Source organism: Neophocaena asiaeorientalis, unplaced genomic scaffold, assembly GCF_003031525.2.
Source record: "Neophocaena asiaeorientalis asiaeorientalis breed wild unplaced genomic scaffold, Neophocaena_asiaeorientalis_V1.1 scaffold96, whole genome shotgun sequence".
Lineage (NCBI taxonomy): Eukaryota > Metazoa > Chordata > Mammalia > Artiodactyla > Phocoenidae > Neophocaena > Neophocaena asiaeorientalis.
The window spans coordinates 5,193,894-5,214,737 of NW_020175831.1; the positions used below are offsets into that span (position 1 = coordinate 5,193,894).

Consider the following 20,844-nt stretch of genomic DNA (forward strand, 5'->3'; position numbering starts at 1 on the left):
TACCATATTGTTCCAGGTGCACTCCTGGGATCGCCCATGACAGAACATCATACCTCATAGTCGATTTTAAATTTCTGTACCATCCCCAGCTCCATGAACATCCGAAGAGCAGCCGTGATCATGGTGTCAACATCGAGAGAAAAGTCATCAAAATGTATGTCGTTGATGGCAAGTTCTGACACCAAAGGGATGTTGGCTGCCTACAAAAGCAGAAGACATAAGTCAAGCCAAGTTCACCAGCTTTCCCAAACCCTTCATCTTGCTCTCTTCTCCTACTTATCAGACGTGTCACATAAATCAGACCTGACCTGCACTTACACTCTGATACAGCTAAAGTCTGAGCTGGAAATGTCTTTTGTTTTTGAACTGCTAATGCCCCAAGCAAATGAAGGGGGTAGGGGAGAGGGAAGCTAATCTGAAGAAAAAATATACACACTGGATCTAGTCTGCAGAATTTAGAATACAAAGCAGTCTAGTTTACTGAAACTGCAGTCATACAGTATATTCTGATGCATATTACAGAGCACTAAACACAAGAAACATCTGGGCAGCCAGCAGCTGTGAATTTTAATTGCCACTATTCAGGAGAAGGACATGGGAATACACCACTTTGCCTTGTTTCTTACATCCTTATATCCTGTAGCTGTGTACTTGCTCTTTGTTACACACATGTTCTGTATATTCAGAAAGATGGAAAGGATCAGACAGCACATTTCTAGTGCAAAATGTGTTTCTTAATAGGATAGAGATGTTTGGAGCATATGTTTCATTGAAGGAATAAATTTGCAATAAGTTTAGTGACATTCTATAAAAACATCACAACATAATTATAATACTGGTCATACATATTCAGTGTTTTCAAAACACTCACTCATGTTAAGCAGCTGTCAGTCAGTTGCCCTACACAAACTTAAAGGGCATAAAAAATCTTGGGGAATAATTATTTTTGCTGGTTTCATCGGGCCACTCTTGATAAGGGAATCATTTCTATGTTTTCAGATTATCAGGGACCATTTTGTATTCATATTCCTAGTCTATTCACTGGGTGTAAACTACCCAAGGAGTAATTTATGCCCTGGGACCACTTTGGCCAAGCAATGAAATCCAACTCTGCTCACTCTAAGCATCCCAGAAACCACTGAATCAATCCTTCTTTCTCAGCCCCATGCTCCTCCATAAGAGCAAACACCTCTAGGCTAAAATCCAAACACTGGTTATTCACAACATGGAAGAACAATGAACAAATACATACATTATGGGACAATTTGCCTGCTATTCTGCTGATTGTTTATTTTCGTTAAAAATTAATCAGCTTATCTTTCAGTGAATCATTTTACTATATTAACATATAGTAAAATTTCATTCCAGATCCTTGGAATGAAAAAGGTGAGGCTTGTGAAATTCAAACACGGTGGTGGCGGAAATAGTCTTTGTGTGTAGGTGTCCTTATTTGGAGTTCCTGGCCTCATGCTAAGCACTTTAACACCTTGCTTTTTGCTTTAAGAATAATTTAAAATCAGGGACTTCCCTGGTGGTCCAGTGGCTAAGACTCCACTCTCCCAATGCAAGGGGCCTGGGTTCGATCCCTGGTCAGGGAACTAGATCCCACGTGCCGCAACTAAGACCCGGCGCAACCAAATAAATAAATAAATAATTTAAAATCAAAGTTATACGTGCACATAGTTTTAAGAGTAAGTTAGATCTGCAAGGTTAGTTACACACACGTGCACGTACGCACACACACACACACCACACACATTAGCAGAACTCTTCCAGTACCAAAATTTTCCCTTACCTAGAGGCAACCATGTTCAAATCATCTAGATACACTTTTTTGGGTATTTGGCAAAGTAAGGTGCTTATGATTTAATTTTTAAATTATTTTCTGATTTAAGCACTATCTACTAACTTCCCCCCATTGAAGATGAAGATGAAGCTGTCTTACACTGTACCTGTCAACCTCTGCTACCTCATACACTATCCCTTCTCACTCCCCAGTATAATAATATAATAACTTTGTTTAGAGAAATATTCAGGGTTTATACTATAATGACTCTGTAAAAGATATTCATAGCTAAGTCATGCAATTTAGTATGATTACTTTTCCTTTCCTCGACAGCATTTTGTATTCTCAGAGTTAATAACTGTCTTCCTTAATGTGCGCTTAGTTTTCTCCATCCTTATCACTAATTCAACCTCGAAACTCTCTACCAATTATCTAAATCTCATCTGAAAATATTCAGATACTTTGGGTATTCCATCAGTTTTATGAAGAAATCTCTGTTGGAACTTTCTGAACTGCAATCTGGACTGGCAGTCTTCTCAGCCTGGTATATAGCTTTCATCCTAGATGTTTCTTCACCATAATTTTGGGGGTGTCTTCATCTCTCTTTTATTTCTGTATCCCACATCTTTCTCTTTTCTGGCTCTCTCCTTATTTTGGTGAGACATGTCTTCCAATAGCTTCCCAAGAAAAGGTGTGTGTGCTGGGTAAATTTATGTGAGCTTGCATGTCTGAAATGTCTTCATATTATTGTCACATTTGATTGATAGTTTGTCTAGATATCAATTTCTAGGTTGGAAATCATGCCATTAGAATTTTTAAGGCATTCTCTATTAGCTTTAGATGTTACTTTTGACAAGTCAGAAGCTATTGTGAATCCATTACCTTTGAAAATGACTCCTCCTCCCTCTCTGTTTTTGTAGGATCTTCTTTTTGCTTCCAGAGTTCTGAAATATCATGAAAATGTGCCTAGGTGTGAGTTTATTTTTAATCACAATCCTAGGTACCTGGTGTGCCCTTTAATCTGGAAAATCATGTCCTTTAATTCTAGGAAAAATTGAAAAATGAACTCTGATCATTTCTTCCCTTCTTTCCTTTTCTGGAATTCCCATTATTTGACCTTTGGACTGGTTTTTTTTTTTTTTTCTCTGTTTCCTCCTATATTTTATTTCTTTTCTTTTTTCTCTACTTTCTAGGAAATATTCCCTCTCCTTATTCTTGATATTTTACTATCGCAGTTTTCATTTCTAAGAGCTCTTCATTTTTGTCTGGGTTTTAAAAAATTTTTTTAATAGCACCTTAATTTTGTTTCATGGATTCAATGTCTTCTCTTACCATTATGAGGATGTTAATAATTCTATTTAACGTTTTCTTCTCCCTTCAGAATTTACTTCACTCCCTTCATTTTGTTTTAGTTCTCTCTTTTTTATTGTGGTTAGAAAACACATAGCATAAATGTATTCTCTTAATTTTTAAGTATTGTTAACTATATTTACATTGTTGTACAACAGATGTCTAGAACATTTTCACCTTGTGTATGAAACCCTGTACCCAATGAACAACAACTTCCCATTTCCCCCTCCCTCCTGGCAACCACCATTCTCATTTCTGTCGCTATGAATTTGACTTCTTCAGATACCTCATATAAGTGGAATCATGCAGTACTTGTCCTTTTGTGATTGGCTTATTTCACTTAGCATAATGTCTTCAGGGTTCATCCATGTTGTACCATATGACAGTATTTCCTTCTTTTTTAAGGCTGAATATTGTTCCTTTATATGTATTCACCACAATGGTAAATACATTCTTAATCCACTCGTTGATGGTTTAGCCTCTTTCTCAATCAGCTTATCCTTCCTTAATCATTTTAATATATCTGACTGCTTTAGAGGTATTAGAAGTTTTCCCTAGCTGTGTGGTGATCTTTGGTTTTCAGCCCCCATTTAAAAATGCACCTCTGAAAGCTTCTATTAGAGCTTCTGGGGGCTTCTCTGAAGAGGGATCTGACTGACCTGTTTCCTTGGGGAAGCTACCGAATATCTGTATCTTCAGGCCTTTGCTCTTTAGCTACTCAGATTCTCCGGAGAAGAACCTTCTGGGTGTTACAGGGATGGAGATTGGAGGAGCTCAGCATTGGTATATAACTTCATTCAATCCCCTTGTTTCCAGCCTGTATTCCTATCCCCAAGCTCTGCACTGCTGTCCCCCTATCCCAAAGAGCTGCTATTATACCCGCTTCAGAGGAGAAGCCTCCAGTCTTTATGGAGTGGACGTGTGGGACGAAGGATCTAGAGATCTAACTGCTTCTTAGAGTCTCCATTTTCTTGTTTACGGCCCTACCTTCATCCCTATTTCCAAAGGTACTTAATTAGCCAATTCCTGAGCTATTTGGGGGAGAGGGGTCTGTGGCATAAATCTGTTTACCTCTCAGCTTTTCCCACTTAGCTTATTTTGGCTTTCTTGGGTTTGCTGAATTAATATTTATCCGTTTTCTAGCTTTCAAAATTTTGTCATGGTTAAATCCCTTCCCAATTTCTTTATCTTTGAGAATTTCTGCCTTTAAAAAAGTCCCTTTATTGTTGTTTTAGTGGGGCTTAAGGAAGGAGTAAAAGAAAACGAGTGTGTTTACTCTACTATCTTTACCTAGAAATCACTGAAATTAACTTTATTAAATGGTACCTTAAATGGTCAGCTTGGAGAACTCAGAGGTAATCCAGGCCTTGATTTAGCCCCTTTGTTTCTGTGTGCATGGCCTGGCTGCAAACATGTAGACCTCTTTCTCTTGTTCTGTGTCCCCATGTGTTCACTTGTGTCATCCTGACCTAGCTTATTAGGCTGTAAAAATCTGAGGCAGGGATTCCCTGGTGGCGCAGTGGTTGAGAGTCCACCTGCCGATGCAGGGGACACGGGTTCGTGCCCCGGTCCGGGAAGATCCCCCATGCCGTGAAGTGGCTGGGCCCGTGAGCCATGGCCGCTGAGCCTGCGCGTCTGGAGCCTGTGCTCTGCAATGGGAGAGGCCACGACAGTGAGAGGCCCACGTACCGCAAAAAAAAAAAAAAAAATCTCAGAAGCAGATGGCATGCTTCTTTCCCTTAGGGAAGCTCCAGAATGACTCTCTACTTCCATCACATGTTTCAGGGCTTTGCATACAGAGAATGCCAGGTACTTAGAATGTTCTGTGCTTGTTGTAATTTGTTCAAAGTCAAAGTCAAATACAACTGGAAAACCACTTCCCAAGAGGGTAGAAGCCTTGTCCCAGAAGACACAAGTCTTTCTGGTTTCAGGAGAGGAGTTTGGTTCTGCTTTGGCAACCCTCTTACAGCTTGTTGCCAAAGAGCAGAAATGGCGATGCAGACTGCATTGCTGCTCTCCAGGTGCCCTGTCTTGTGGATTATTAATAGCATATTCCCTGATGCCATTATAATTCCTCTACCCTTCAAAGGCACTAAATTCACTTAATTATCTTAAAAATTAAAGAATATAGGCATTTTTTCATTATGAAATGTTAATGGAAAGGAAATAAGAACATTAGGTTGAAAAATGTAAGATGACCTCTGGTTCACCAAGACCCATCCTTATTGACCTTGTCTTTTTTCCCCTACTAGGTTGAGTGATCCACAGTTAAATAATACCAGTCTATAGATCATCCTGAGCCCTGTCGTAAACCCTTGCTGACACTTGTAGATGCAGAGAAAGTCCCAAGCCTTTCAGGAATGACCATTTTCAGCTATTTTGAGAAGTATGGATAGCTTTCATCTACATTCCTGGGTTCAAGAGCAGTTTCTGGAGAAATCTATGAAGAATAAAGAGTAGTGTGTGTCCTCTGGAGGTGCACATGGAGGTCTAGTCTGCAAAAGATTTGAGAAGAGCATCCCCAAATTTCCTTGTTATAGAGCCATATGCACCCCATCTCTTCTGATAGGTAGAGAATGGGGTCACATCTTCCAAAGCTATAACTACTCTAGCCATAGGATATTAACAAAACAAATCAAAGTCAATTTCTCCAAGTGTCAGTCTTCAACTTTTAAATATTTATAAGGTACCATATCCCTAAATCAAAGAGGAGTGCTATAATCTGAAATAACTACTGAATTAATAGCCAGGAAATAACATTTGGTTAAAAAAACTATTTACTTTATTGTAACAATAAATGAAAACACAGAATTATGAGTCCTGGAGCTAATTTGAATAATGTTCAAGAAGTGGGACTCTAGCTGTCTGGGGGTACCTGATACCCTTTGACCATTCCTCTTCTTTGTTTGGGTCTTAATAGTTAAGTGGTTATCAAAGGGAGTCATAAAACTGTCTCCTCTAAAACTGAAAAGGTAGCTTTACAAAGAGGCTATAAAATGTTAAAATACTATCCTGGACCCCTTGACACAAGAGTATTACATTTTGTGATGCTCAGAAAATGGGAAGAAACAACAAAGGGGGTGGTGGTCCAGCCCTAGAAATTCAAAGGAGAACTGTGTTGTCAATCCAACCCACTCATCCATTAAGCCCTCTGGACCAAAGGATTCTGGGATGAATGAAATAATGAAGACAGGACACTGGGCTGAGGTGATGTGGAAGGGACTGCAAAGTTGTCTGTTTTGCCAGCACTGTTATAGCACTTACTACATACATGCCAGGCACTCTTCTAGCACTTTATGTATATTAACTCATTTGATTTCCTAAGAGGGACCCTAAGAGGTAAGGAATATTCCTAATCCCATGTTATAGATGAGCCAACTGAAACAGATGATAGAAAATTTGTTCTAATTTGCATTGTTGTGATTGGCAGAGGTGGATTTGAACCTGAGGAGTCTGGTTCTAGACCCTGGCGCCTAACCACTATATTGCCTCTAAAAGCAGACCGCTGCCAAGTCAAAGGGTTTCCCATGCCCGCATTATGCAGCTAACTTGGGTGCACCATGAGCAGTGTTTGTGATTCCCAGATGACTAGCCTGTTGATACATTTTTTATGATGGGCAGCCTGGATCCATTTGAAGGGACAATGTTTTGGTCTGTACTTATTTGAATCCATTTGGGGAAGTCTCTAAACTTGCAACTGACTTTGGAATAAGCTCCAGTTGTTAGCTTTGTTTTGATTACTGTGAACACAGAATCAGCTAAATACTCCCAAGACTATCCTGCAAAAAATAACTTGTCCTCTGAGGGAGCAGAGGCAGACTTCAGGCAAACAACCTTAGCTCAGACTCATCAGCAGAGCATTGATGGGACTCTAATATCACTCTTGGCTGGACAAGATAACTTAGTAAAATAAGGGAAGCAGTAAGCAGGTGATACAGTGGGGTGAGCAGGGAGATGAGGGATCCTTCTGTCTGGATGGGATTCTGTGAAGGTTTCTCTTGTATATTTGGGACACAGCTGAGATATGCTTAAAACACACATGCACTCAGGCTTTAGAGGGACTAGCAGTATTACAAGTAACTAGTCGTTTAGATAGCACACAGGCCCCTGTCCAGTGGTGAAGGGTGAAATTTTAACTAATTTCTATTCTTCCTCAAGAAGGGAGGACACAGGTCCTTCTGAATCTCAGTACAAGTTTGCTTACCTGCACCAACTTCCGAACAGGGAAAGCTAGGATACTTAGGTGGCTCACAGATTTATCCACGACATGTGAAACATGGGAAAGATAGAGAATTCCAAAAAGAGGCAGCAATAAAGCTTCAGTAGTGCACCGTCAGTTGACCAAGAATATGCTAGCCCAGCACATTCCCAGGCTCCACCAGCTCTCTCAATCTACACACAACACAGAAGCTGCAAAAGGCTGGGAAGCCACCTGGTGGTGTGTGTGGCAGTGATGTGAAGATCTGAGTCCTCCTCGTGTTCTTGGGGTCAGGCATACAACAATGCCATAATCAACCTCTGCAGTTCATGGGCTAGATTTATATATAGAAGCAGTAAAACTTAGAACCTAAGAGTGAATATAAATGTCTAAGAACTGTGAAGAAATATTTTTAAAAAAGAATTATTAGGCCTTATTCTATCTCATATTAAAATAAATAATAAACATGGTATATGTTTTTATGTTAAAACTTAGACTTTATCCCTTTAATTCAGCCGATACCATTTTTACCATGTCACTCCTCTTTAAATGCCTTTAAGGACTCATTGTGGTTTGCTGAATGAAGTAAAATTCCTTAGCTTGGTATCCAAGGCACTTCATAAACTGGTTCTACATTGCCCATCCAGTGTTACCATCTTCTAGTCTTCCATGGATGCATCAGGATGGGCAATTTATTATCCTTTTTATCATCTCTCCCTCTATGGTTGCAGATTATTCTACCCCTCCACCCACAGGGTTTGACTTCTTCCTTACTCTTCCAATTGAAATTCAAGTCCCATTTTCTGTACAAGCTCATTCCCATTCATTCATCCATTCCTTCCTATTTTTTTTTTAACATCTTTATTGGAGTATAACTGCTTTACAATGATGTGTTAGTTTCTGCTATATAACAAAGTGAACGAACTATACGTATACACATATCCCCATATGCCCTCGCTCTTGCGTCTTCCTCCCACCCTCCTGATCCTACCCCTCTAGGTGGTCACAAAGCACCGAGCTGATCTCCCTGTGCTATGCGGCTGCTTTCCACTAGCTATCTATTTTACATTTGGTAGTGTATATATGTCCATGCCAATCTCTCACTTCGTCCCAGCTTACCCTTCCCCATCCGTGTGTTCTCAAGTCCATTCTCTACATCTGTGTCTTTATTCCTGCCCTGCCCCTAGGTTCTTCAGAACCATTTTTTTTTAGATTCCATATATATGTATTAGTATATGGTATTTATTTTTCTCTTTCTGACTTACTTCACTCTGTATGACAGTCTCTAGGTCCATCCACCTCACTACAACTAACTCAATTTCATTTCTTTTTATGGCTGAGTAATATTCCACTGTATATATGTGCCACATTTTCTTTATCCATTCATCTGTCGATGGACACTTAGGTTGCTTCCCTGTCCTGGCTATTATAAATAGAGATGCAATAACATTTTGGTACATGACTCTTTTTGAATTATGGTTTTCTCAGGGTATATGCCCAGTAGTGGGACTGTTGAGTCATATGGTAGTTCTATTTTTAGTTTTTCAAGGAAATTTAATACTGTTCTCCACAGTGACTGTATCAATTTACATTCCCACCAACACTGCAAGAGGGTTCCCTCTTGTCCACACCCTCTCCAGCATTTATTGTTTGTAGATTTTTTGATGATGGCCATTCTGACTGGTGTGAGGTGACACCTCATTCTCATTGTAGTTTTAATTTGCATTTCTCTAATGATTGGTGATGTTGAGCATCCTTTCAAGTGTTTGTTGGCAAACTGTATATCTTCTTTGGAGAAATGTCTATTTAGATCTTCAGCCCATTTTTGGATTGGGTTGTTTGTTTCTTTGATATTGGGCTGCATGAGTAGCTTGTATATTTTAGAGATTAATCCTTTGTCAGTTGCTTCATTTGCAAATATTTTCTCCCACTCTGAGGGTTGTCTTTTCGTTTTGTTTATGGTTTCCTTTGCTCTGCAAAAGCTTTTAAGTTTCATTAGGTCCCATTTGTTTATTTTTCTTTTTATTTCCATTTCTCTAGGAGGTGGGTCAAATAGGATCTTGCTGTGATTTATGGCATAGAGTGTTCTGCCTATGTTTAGCCTATATTATGTTCAGGTAAGTTCTCTCTATGCCTACTTTCTGGTGGGTTTTTATCATAAATGGGTGCTCAATTTTGTGGGAAGCTTTTTCTGCATCTATTGAGATGATCATATGGTTTTTATTCTTCAGTTTGTTAATATGGTGTATCACATTGATTGATTTGCATATATTAAAGAATCTTTGCATTCCTGGGATACTGGTATATGATCCTTTTAATGGGCAGTTGGATTCTGTTTGCTAGTATTTTGTTGAGGATTTTTGCATCTATGTTCATCAGTGATATTGGCCTGTAGTTTTCTTTCTTTGTAACATCTTTGTCTGGTTTGGGGATCAGGGTGATGGTGGCCTCATAGAATGAGTTTGGGAGTGTTCCTCCCTCGACTACATTTTGGAGGAGGTTGAGAAGGATAGGTGTTAGCTCTTCTGTAAATGTTTGATAGAATTCACCTGTGAAGCCATCTGGTCCCAGGCTTTTGTTTCTTGGAAGATTTTTTTTGTGGTACACAGGCCTCTCACTGTTGTGGCCACTCCCGTTGCGGAGCACAGGCTCTGGACACGCAGGCTCAGCTGCCATGGCTCACGGGCCTAGACGCTCTGTGGCATGTGGGATCTTCCCAGACCGTGGCATGAACCCGTGTCCCCTGCATCGGCAGGTGGACTCTCAACCACTACGCCACCAGGGAAGCCCATGTTGGAAGATTTTTAATCACAGTTTCAATTTCAGTGCTTGTGATTGGTCTGTTTATATTTCCTATTTCCTCCTGGTTCAGTATCGGAAGTTTGTGTTTTTCTAAGAATTCATCCATTTCTTCCAGGTTGTCCATTTTATTGGCATATAGCTGCCTGTAGTAATCTCTCATGATCCATTGTATTTCTGCAGTGTCAGTTGTTACTTTTGGGGTGTCTGTGACCTTATTATGATTTTAGGCAGCCTCTCTGTTAATGGGTGGGGTTGTGTTTCTGTCTTGCTAGTTGTTTGGCATGGGGTGTCCAGCACTGTAGCTTGCTGGTCATTGAGTGGAGCTGGTCTTAGCATTGAGATGGAGATCTCTGGGAGAACTCTCGCCGATTGTTATTATCTGGGGCCAGGAGGTCTCTAGTGGTCCAGTGTCCTGAACTCGGTTCTCCCTCCTCAGAGGTTCAGGCCTGACACCCGGCCAGAGCACCAAGACCCTGTCAGCCACACAGTGTCAGTCGCCACGGTCCGGCCCCGAGATTGCAGGGCCCATTCATTCTCTCTTATCCTACAGTGACCTTTTCCTTCTCTGCAGTTGTATAGATCACTGTAATATTTATAATCACTTTATAATGTAGGGTTTTCAAATATACCCCTAGAGTAGGAATTAGGTCCCTGAATCAGCTAGGTGGATTGGCTCAAATGTGTTTATGTGTGATTTGGGGAGAGGGGTCCATAGCTTTTTTCTGACTCCTCTGTAGTTCAACACGGGTTCTTAGCTGGACACAATTCCCAGATGATCTTTATATGCACTCATGTTTGAGAAGAACTTCACTAGAGGCTGTTTGCTCCTAGGGTCTTGGTACCTATTAATACCTAAGCTTCCCATGGAATGGTAAATCTTCCCATTATAGGGCTAACCAAGTCAAAGGGCATTTTATATATTTGTCTTTTTTAAGTGCATAAACGCAAGGAAGATTAGTAGTCAATAATCTCTATATTGAAAAAGAGAGGAACGTGTAAAGAAATGCAAGCTTCTAAGTACAATATTTCCCCTCTCTTACTAAACTTTAATTATTCTCAATTATTGCTTAATTCACTTTGGTTTTCTAGGCTTGAGTAGACCTATTACTTTGATCCCCTTAATAGGAGAATGAAAATTCTATCATCTCTTCACATGTGATTTTCAGGAATTTCACCAGAAGTTAAAAATCTTATGGCCTTTCCTTTACTTCTGCTTGAGCTATTCTGGTGAAACAATCTTATCTGTAACTGTTTCCTATTAATCTCAGAAACTGCCTTTGTTATCCTTCATGCAGCAACATAACCTTCATGAGAAAACATGATTCTCACATATTTTTCTTGTCATGGTGAGAACCAAAAGAAAAAGAAACATCATAGTGACTACCTCCTTTTGAAATAGAGAAACTTCCTCTTACGTGAACTGTCTTTTCAACCCTGGCTCTTGGATAGTTCTAATATGCTCTCATTATTTATGTTTATCAAAGAAACAGTTCTCATTAGCAGCACTGAAAATTTAAATGCTGCATTTCAACATAAACAGGTCATTTCAAAAGAGATTTTCCTTTTTCCCGGTATATAACATTTAAAATAAAATTAGAAAACCATTTGGTACAAGTTTTTAAAAGAAAGGTATCCAGTGTTTCTTCTTTAACACATGCAGTTGATGTAATATTTGATGATATATTTCCATGTTTTCTCTAGTTTCTTTATGAAAGAAGATTATTTAAAAGAAGGATTATAAGATTAATCCACCTTGCATTGTGTACATTACAATGATCTTAAAGGCAGTGTGTAAGGTAAGTAGAACCAGCCCTGAGAGATGATGATGATGTGTTGAATCTTTAATTTAAAATGGCTGTTCATCAAGCCTATGGTTCCTAAGTGAGGTCGGCATTCTGAAGTAATTTTTCTTTGAAAAAATGTTTGTTATGAAAGTTTACTGCTTTCTTATTAAAGTTTACTCAACATGGTATATCAAAGTGTTGTTTTGTTGTTGCTAGTAGTAGTGATATATACATAACCAGTTTTGTCCCAAAAAATGTTTAATGTGGATTTCAAAGATCCAAGCAATAACAGAGAATAAAAGAAAGTAAAAATAGGCCAGAAAGACAAATCAAAGGGAAACTAAGGAGAGGAATGTAAAACATGATCAGAAGTGAAGTTACTAGACAAAATGCATGCTGCAGCATCAATGCATTTGTAAGGATAGCCAAATTTGTCTGTAAGCTTGCTAGTAACCATTACAAAGAGAATCTGATATATTAGATGATTTACAGTGTTCGTAAGATTAAAGAAAAGCAAGGGCAAAGGAAACCCACAGAGACACAGCTATGCTATCTTTGAGTCTAGAGAGAAATGTCTTTTGTGTTTTTCAGGGAAAAATTTCCCAAACCAGTGATTCCCAAAGTTGTACACCAGACCAACTACATCAACATCATCTGGGAACTTGTTAGAAAGGCAAATTCTGAATCAGAAATTCTATTTGTGTTTAACAAGCTGGTGCCCATTAACAATTGAGAACCATTGTTCTAAACATTATCCCCACCACAAGCACTCAGAGCTGGGGTGGCTTTGGGTGGTGTGCAAATTTGGGGGATGGAAGGCAGAGTATAAGGGGTTCTCCAAGGAAGTTAAAAACCACAGACTGGTGAGGGTTTTCTGTGCAATTCTTCTGAATTTTTCTATGTTTGAAATTTTTCATAATAAAATATTGGGAAAAAATAATTCACTGCTAACAAGGGATGAAACATCGAACTAACAGTGCTATCCTTCCAGAGAAAGGTCTGACTCTATCAGGGATTTGTGCAGTGATGTTACTAAGACGTATGGTTTAAATTTTTCTAGTAATTGTTTTCTCTTGAAGCTGTTTATTAAATTTACCTTGTACTTGCCTAGAACACTATTCACAACAGTCATGGTCTCTAATCCTACCTCCGGTTCCTACTTGCTAAGTGGCTGTGCGCAAGAAACTGAAGTAAGCCTTGATTGAGCGTTCTCTGTGTAGACAATACTACTACTACTTTGTATGGCTGTTGTGAGGCATAAATGAAATAACACACATAGAGTCTAGCATGGGGCTTCCCTGGTGGTGCAGTGGTTAAGAATCTGCCTGCCAATGCAGGGGACACGGGTTCAAGCCCTGGTCCGGGAAGATCCCACATGCCACGGAGCAACTAAGCCTGTGCGTCCCAACTACTGAGCCTGTGCTCTAGAGCCCGTGAGCCACAACTACTGAGCCTGCATGCCACAACTACTGAAGCCTGCGCGCCGAGAGCCCGTGCTCCGCAACAAGAGAAGCCACTGCAATGAGAAGCCCGCACACCGCAACGAAGAGCAGCCCCCGCTCACTGCAACTAGAGAAAGACCGCGTGCAGAAACAAAGACCCAACACAGCCAAAGATAAATAAATAAATATATAAAAATTAAAAAAAAAAAAGAGTCTAGCATGGTGCTCAGAAACAGGAAACACTAAATCATACTGACTGTTATAATAATTATGGTTGTTTTTGGCATGTTGTTGTTACACTTCTTATTATTTTTATACTGATATCAGCCTCAGAGAAGGAAAGGGTGGACATAAAAGATTTCCATGACTAGGCCATGAGGAATCAACTCTATCCACTCCCTTTGGAGACCTCTACATTTAATTCAACTTAAGTTAACACACATCTATTGCGTGCCTAATTCTACAACAGGCCCTGCCCTGTGTTATAGATACATTTGTGAAATCACTGTGGTCCTTGTGTTCACAGTGGGTCAGGGGACTAAAGAAGTAAACAGGCAATTATAATACAGTGTGGTAAGTGCTGTTAAGCAGGGGAAATATAGGACTCCATTGGAAGCCCTGGGAGAATGTGATGAAATACTTCTAGCTTAGAGTCTCTGCCTTAATTCTAAATCATTGTTAAACTTCAGCTTTATAAAGTATATTTATAATAATTTAAAAGGTTTAAAAATAGTTATCATGATCGAAAGTTTCTCAAGGTCATAGAGCTTGTATTGCAACCTAAGAAAAGATGTGGACTCCAATCCTAAGATGCTCATGGTCTACTCAAGGAGAGACAAGAGTAAACAGAATGGAACTAGTCCAGAAGATGGTGGAGGAGTAAGATGTGGAGATCAGCTTCCTCCCCACAAATACATCAAAAATATATCTACATGTGGAACAACTCCTACAGAACACCTACTGAATGCTGGCAGAAGACCTCAGACCTCCCCAAAGGCAAGAAACTCCCCTACATACCTAGGTAGGGCAAAATAGAAAAGAAAAAAACAGAGACAAAAGAATAGGGACAGGACTTGCACCTCTGGGAGGGAGCTGTGAAGGAGGAAAAGTTTCCACACACTAGGAAGCCCCTTCACTGGCGGAGATGGGGGGTGGGCGGGGGGAAAGCTTTGGAGCCATGGAGGAGAGCACAGCAACAGGGGTGCAGAGGGCAAAGTGGAGAGATTCCCACACAAAGGATCGGTGCCGACCAGCACTCACCAGCCTGAGAGGCTTGTCTGCTCACGCGCTGTGGCGGGCTGGTGCTGGGAGCTGAGGCTCGGGCTTCAGAGGTCAGATCCCAGGGAGAGGACCGGGGTTGGCTGCGTGAACACAGCCTGAAGGGACTAGTGCACCACAGCTAGCTGGGAGGGAGTCCGAGAAAAGTCTGGAACTGCCTAAGAGGCAAGGGACCAGGGTGCGCAAGGAGAGGGGATTCAGAGCACTGTCTAAATGAGCTCGAGACAGGTGCGAGCCGCGGCTATCAGCATGGACCCCAGAGATGGGCATGAAATGCTAAGGCTGCTGCTGCAATCACCAAGAATCCTGTGTGCAAGCACAGGTCACTATCCACACCTCCCATTCCGGGAGACTGTGCAGCCCGCCACTGCCAGTGTCCCACGATCCAGGCACAACTTACCCGGGAGAACACACGGCGTGCCTCAGGCTGCTTCAACGTCACGTCGGCCTCTGGCGGGCACAGGCTCACCTTGCATTCCAGTTATAACTACCGTGTTCCTCCCTCCCCTCGCATGAGTGAGCCAGAGCCCCCTAATCAGCTGCTGCTTTAACCCCGTCTTGTCTGGGTGGGAACAGAAGCCTGAGGGCGGCCTACATGCAGAGATGGGGCCAAAAACCAAAGCTGAACCCCAGGAGCTATGCGAACAATGAAGAGAAAGGGAAATTTCTCTGTGCAGCCTCAGGAGGAGCGGATTAAATCCCCCAAATCAACTTGAGGTACTCTGCATCTGTGGAATACCTGAAGAGACAATGAATCAACCCAAAATTCAGGCGGTGGACTTTAGGAGCAACTGTAGACTTGGGGTTTGCTGTCTGCAACTGACTTGTTTCTGATTTTTATGTTTATCTTAGTATAGATTTTAGCACTTGTTATCATTGTTGGATTTCTTTATTGGTTTGGTTGATCTCTTCTTTTTTTTTAACTACTTTTTAATTTTAATAATATTTTTAATTTTTAAATTATATTATTATTTTTTTAATCTTTTTTTTCTCCCTTTTCCTCTGAGCTGTGCAGCTGACAGGGTCCTGGTGCTCCTGCCTGGTATCAAGCCTGAGCCCCTGAGGTGGGAGAGCCAAGTTCAGGACACTGGACCACCAGAGATCTCCCAGCCACATGTAATATCAATTGGTGAGAGCTCTCCCAGAGATCTCTGTCTCAACGCTAAGACCAGCTCCACCCAATGGCCAGCAAGCTCCAGTGCTGGATGCCCATGTCAAACAACTAGCAAGACAGGAACACAACCCCACCCATTAGCAGAGAGGCTGCCTAAAATCATAATAAGTTCACAGACACCCCAAACCACACCACCGGACACAGTCCAGCCCACCAGAAAGACAATATCCAGCCTCATCCACCAGAACACAGGCACCAGTCCCCTCCACCAGGAAGCCTACACAACCCACTGAACCAACCTTACCCACTGAGAGCAGACACCAAAAAAAACGAACTACGAACCTGCATCCTGTGAAACAGAGACACCAAACACAGTAAGTTGACAAAAATGGGAAGACAGAGGAATACGCAGCAGATGAAGGAGCAAGGTAAAAACCCACCAGACCAAACAAATGAAGAGGGAATAGGCAGTCTACCTGAAAAAGAATTCAGAGTAATGATAGTAAAGATGATCCAAAATCTTGGAAATAGAGTGAAAAAAATAAAAAAAACAATTAACAAGGACCTAGAAGAACTAAAGGGCAAACAAACAGTGACGAACAACACAATAAATGAAATTAAAAATTCTCTAGAAGGAATCAATAGCAGAATAACTGAGGCAGAAGAATGGATAAGTGACCTGGACGATAAAATAGTAGAAATAACTACCACAGAGCAGAATAAAGAAAAAAAAATGAAAAGAATTGAGAACAGTTACAGAGACTACTGGGACAACATTATATGCACCAACATTCGAATTACAGGGGTCCCAGAAGAAGAAGAGAAAAAGAAAGGGACTGAGAAAATATCTGAAGAGATTATAGTTGAAAACTTCCCTAATATGGGAAAGGAAATAGTCAGTCAAGTCCTGGAAGCACAGAGAGTCCCATATAGGATGAACTGAAGGAGAAACATGCCAACACATATATTAATCAAACCATCAAAAATTAAATACAAACAAAAAATATTAAAAGCAGCATGGGAAAAGCAACAAATAACATACAAGGGAATCCCCATAAGGTTAACAGCTGATCTTTCAGCAGAAACTCTGCAAGCCAGAAGGGTGTGGCAGGACATACTTAAGTGATGAAAGGGAAAAACCTACAACCAAGATTACTCTTCCCAGCAAGGATCTCATTCAGATTTGACAGAGAAATTAAAACTTTTCCAGACAAGCAAAAGCTAAGAGAATTCAGCACCACCAAACCAGCTTTACAACAAATGCTAAAGGAACTTCTCTAGGCAGGAAACACAAGCAAAGGAAAAGACCTACAAAAAACAAACCCAAAACAATTAAGAAAATGGTAATAGGAACATACATATCGATAATTACCTTCAATGTAAATGGATTAAATGCTCCAACCAAAAGACACAGACTGGCTGAATGGATAAAAAAACAAGACCCGTATATTTGCAGTCTACAAGAGGCCCACTTCAGACCTAGGGACACATACCGACTGAAAGTGGGGGGATGCAAAAAGATATTCCATGCAAATGGAAATCAAAATAAAGCTGAAGTAGCAATTCTCATATCAGACAAAATAGACTTTAAAATGACTATTACAAGAGACAAAGAAGGACACTACATAATGATCAAAGGATCAATCCAAGAAGAAGATATAACAATTGTAAATATGTATACACCCAACATAGGAGCACCTCAATATGTAAGGCAAAGGCTAACAGCCATAAAAGGGGAAACCAACAGTAACACAATCATAGTAGGGGACTTTAACACCCCACTTTCACCAATGGACAGATCATCCAAAATGAAAGTAAATAAAGAAACACAAGCTTTAAATGATACATTAAACAAGATGGACTTAATTGATATTTATAGGACATTCCATCCAAAAACAACAGAATACACGTTCTTCTCAAGTGTTCATGGAACAGTCTCCAGGATAGATCATATCTTGGGTCAAAAATAAAGCCTTGGTAAATTCTAAAAAATTGCAGTCTTATCAAGTATCTTTTCGACCACAACCCTATGAGACTAGATATCAATTACAGGAAGAAGTCTGTAAAAAATACAAACACATGGAGGCTAAACAATACACTACTAAATAACCAAGGGATCTCTGAAGAAATCCAAAAGGAAATAAAAAAATACCTAGAAACAAATGACAATGAAAACACGATGACCCAAAACCTATGGGATGCAGCAAAAGCAGTTCTAAGAGAGAAGTTTATAGCAATAGAATCCTACCTCAAGAAACAAGAAATATCTCAAATAAACAACCTAACCTTACACCTAAAGTAATTAGAGAAAGAAGAACAAAAAACACCAAAGTTAGCAGAAGGAAAGAAATCATAAAGATCAGATCAGAAGTAAATGAAAAAGAAATGAAGGAAACAATAGCAAAGATCAATAAAACTAAACACTGGTTCTTTGAGAAAATAAAAAAAAATTGATAAACCACTAGCCAGACTCAGCAAGAAAAAAAGGGGGAAGACTCAAATCAAAGAATTAGAAATGAAAAAGGAGAAGTAACAACTGACACTCCAGAAAATAAAGGATAATGAGGGATTACTACAAGAAGCTATATGCCAATAAAATGGACAACCTGGAAGAAATGGACAAATTCTTAGAAAAGCACAACCTTCTGAGACCGAACCAGGAAGAAATAGGAAATATAAACAGACTAATCACAAGCACTGAAATTGAAACTGTGATTAAAAATCTTCCAACAAACAAAAGCCTGGGACCAGATGGCTTCACAGGTGAATTCTGTCAAACATTTAGAGAAGAGCTAACACCTACCCTTCTCAACCTCCTCCAAAATGTAGCAGACAGAGGAATACTCCCAAACTCATTCTATGAGGCCACCATCACCCTGATCCCAAAACCAGACAAAGATGTCACAAAGAAAGAAAACTACAGGCCAATATCACTGATGAACATAGATGCAAAAATCCTCAACAAAATACTAACAAACAGAATCCAACAGCACATTAAAAGGACCATACACCGTGATCAAGTGGGGTTTATCCAAGGAATGCAAGGATTCTTCAATATATATACCCAAATCAATCAATGTGATAACCCATATAAACAATCTGAAGGATAAAAACCATATGATCATCTCAATAGATGCAGAAAAAGCTTCCCACAAAATTCAGCACCCATTTATGATAAAAACTCTCCAGAAAGTAGGCATAGAGGGAACTTACCTGAACATAATATAGGCCATATATGACAAACCCACAGCCAACATCATTCTCAAAGGTGAAAAACTGGAACCATTTCCACTAAGATCAGGAAAAAGACAAGGTTGCCCACTCTCACCACTTTTATTCAACATAGTTTTGGAAGTTTCAGCCACAGCAATTAGAGAAGAAAAAGAAATTAAAGGAATCCAAATCAGAAAAGAAGAAGTAAAGCTGTCACTGTTTGCAGATGACACGATACTATACATAGAGAATCCTAAAGATGCTACCAGAAAACTTCTAGAGCTAATCAATGAATTTGGTAAAGTAGCAGGAAACAAGTTTAATGCACAGAAATCTCTTGCATTCCTATACATTAATGATGAAAATTCTGAAAGAGAAATTAAGAAAACACTCCCATTTACCACTAGAATAAAATACCTAGAAATAAACCTACCTAAGGAGACAAAAGACCTGTATGCAGAAAACTATAAGACACTGATGAAAGAAATTAAAGATGATACAGACAGATGGAGAGATATACCATGTTCTTGGATTGGAAGAATCAACATTGTGAAAATGACTCTACTACCCCAAGCAATCTACAGATTCATTCCAATCCCTATCAAACTACTAATGCATTTTTCACAGAACTAGAACAAAAAATTTCACAATTTGTATGGAAACACAAAAGACCCTGATTAACCAAAGCAACCTTGAGAAAGAAAAACGGAGGTGGAGGAATCAGGCTCCCTGACTTTAGACTATACTACAAAGCTATGGTAACCAAGACAGTATGGTGCTGGCACAAAAACAGAAATATAGATCAATGGAACAGGAGAGAAAGCCCAGAGATAAACCCACACACATATGGTCACCTGAACTTTGAAAAAAGAGGCAAGAATATACAGTGGAGGGCTTCCCTGGTGGCGCAGTGGTTGAGAGTCCGCCTGCCGATGCAGGGGACATGGTTCGTGCCCCAGTCTGGGAAGATGCCACATGCCGCAGAGTGGCTGGGCCCGTGAGCCATGGCCGCTGAACCTGCATGTCCAGAGCCTGTGCTCTGCAACGGGAGAGGCCACGGCGGTGAGAGGCCTGCGTACCACAAAAAGAAAAAAAAAAAAAAAAGAATATACAGTGGAGAAAAGACAGCCTCTTCAATAAGTGGTACTGAGAAAACTGGACAGCTACATGGAAAAGAATGAAATTCAAACACTCCCTAACACTATACACAAAAATAAACTCAAAATGGATTAAAGACCTAAATGTAAGGCCAGACACTATCAAACTCTTAGAGGAAAACATGGGCAAAACACTCTATGCCATAAATCACAGCAAGATCCTATTTGACCCACCTCCTAGAGAAATGGAAATAAAAAGAAAAATAAACAAATGGGACCTAATGAAACTTAAAAGCTTTTGCAGAGCAAAGGAAACCATAAACAAAATGAAAAGACAACACTGAGAATGGAAGAAAATATTTGCAAAGGAAGCAACTGACAAAGGATTAATCTCCTAAACATACAAGCAGCTCATGCAGCTCAATATCACAAAAACAAACAACCCAAACTGAAAATGGGCTGAAGATCTAAATAGACATTTCTTCAAAGAAGATATACAGATTGCCAACAAATACGTGAAAGGATGCTCCACATCAATGAAAACTACAATGAGGTATCATCTCACAGTGGTCAGAACGGCCATCATCAAAAAACCTGCAAATGCTGGAGAGGGTGAGGAGAAAATGGAACCCTCTTGTACTGTTGGTGGGAATGTGAATTGTTACAGCCACTACTGAGAACAGTATGGAGGTTCCATAAAAAACTAAAAATAGAACTACCATAGGACCCATCAATCCCACTACTAGGCATATACCCTGAGAAAACCATAATTCAAAAAGA

General features: G+C 40.0%; 1 protein-coding gene across 1 annotated transcript in view; it reads right to left on the reverse strand.

Moving 5' to 3' along the window:
- Window positions 1-20,844, reverse strand: part of PDE11A (phosphodiesterase 11A) — a 406,648-nt gene that overhangs the window by 85,450 nt on the left and 300,354 nt on the right. The window contains exon 11 of the mRNA XM_024732913.1: window positions 54-200. Within this exon, the coding sequence (XP_024588681.1) occupies window positions 54-200 (147 nt within the window). The remainder of the gene's footprint in view (window positions 1-53; window positions 201-20,844) is intronic.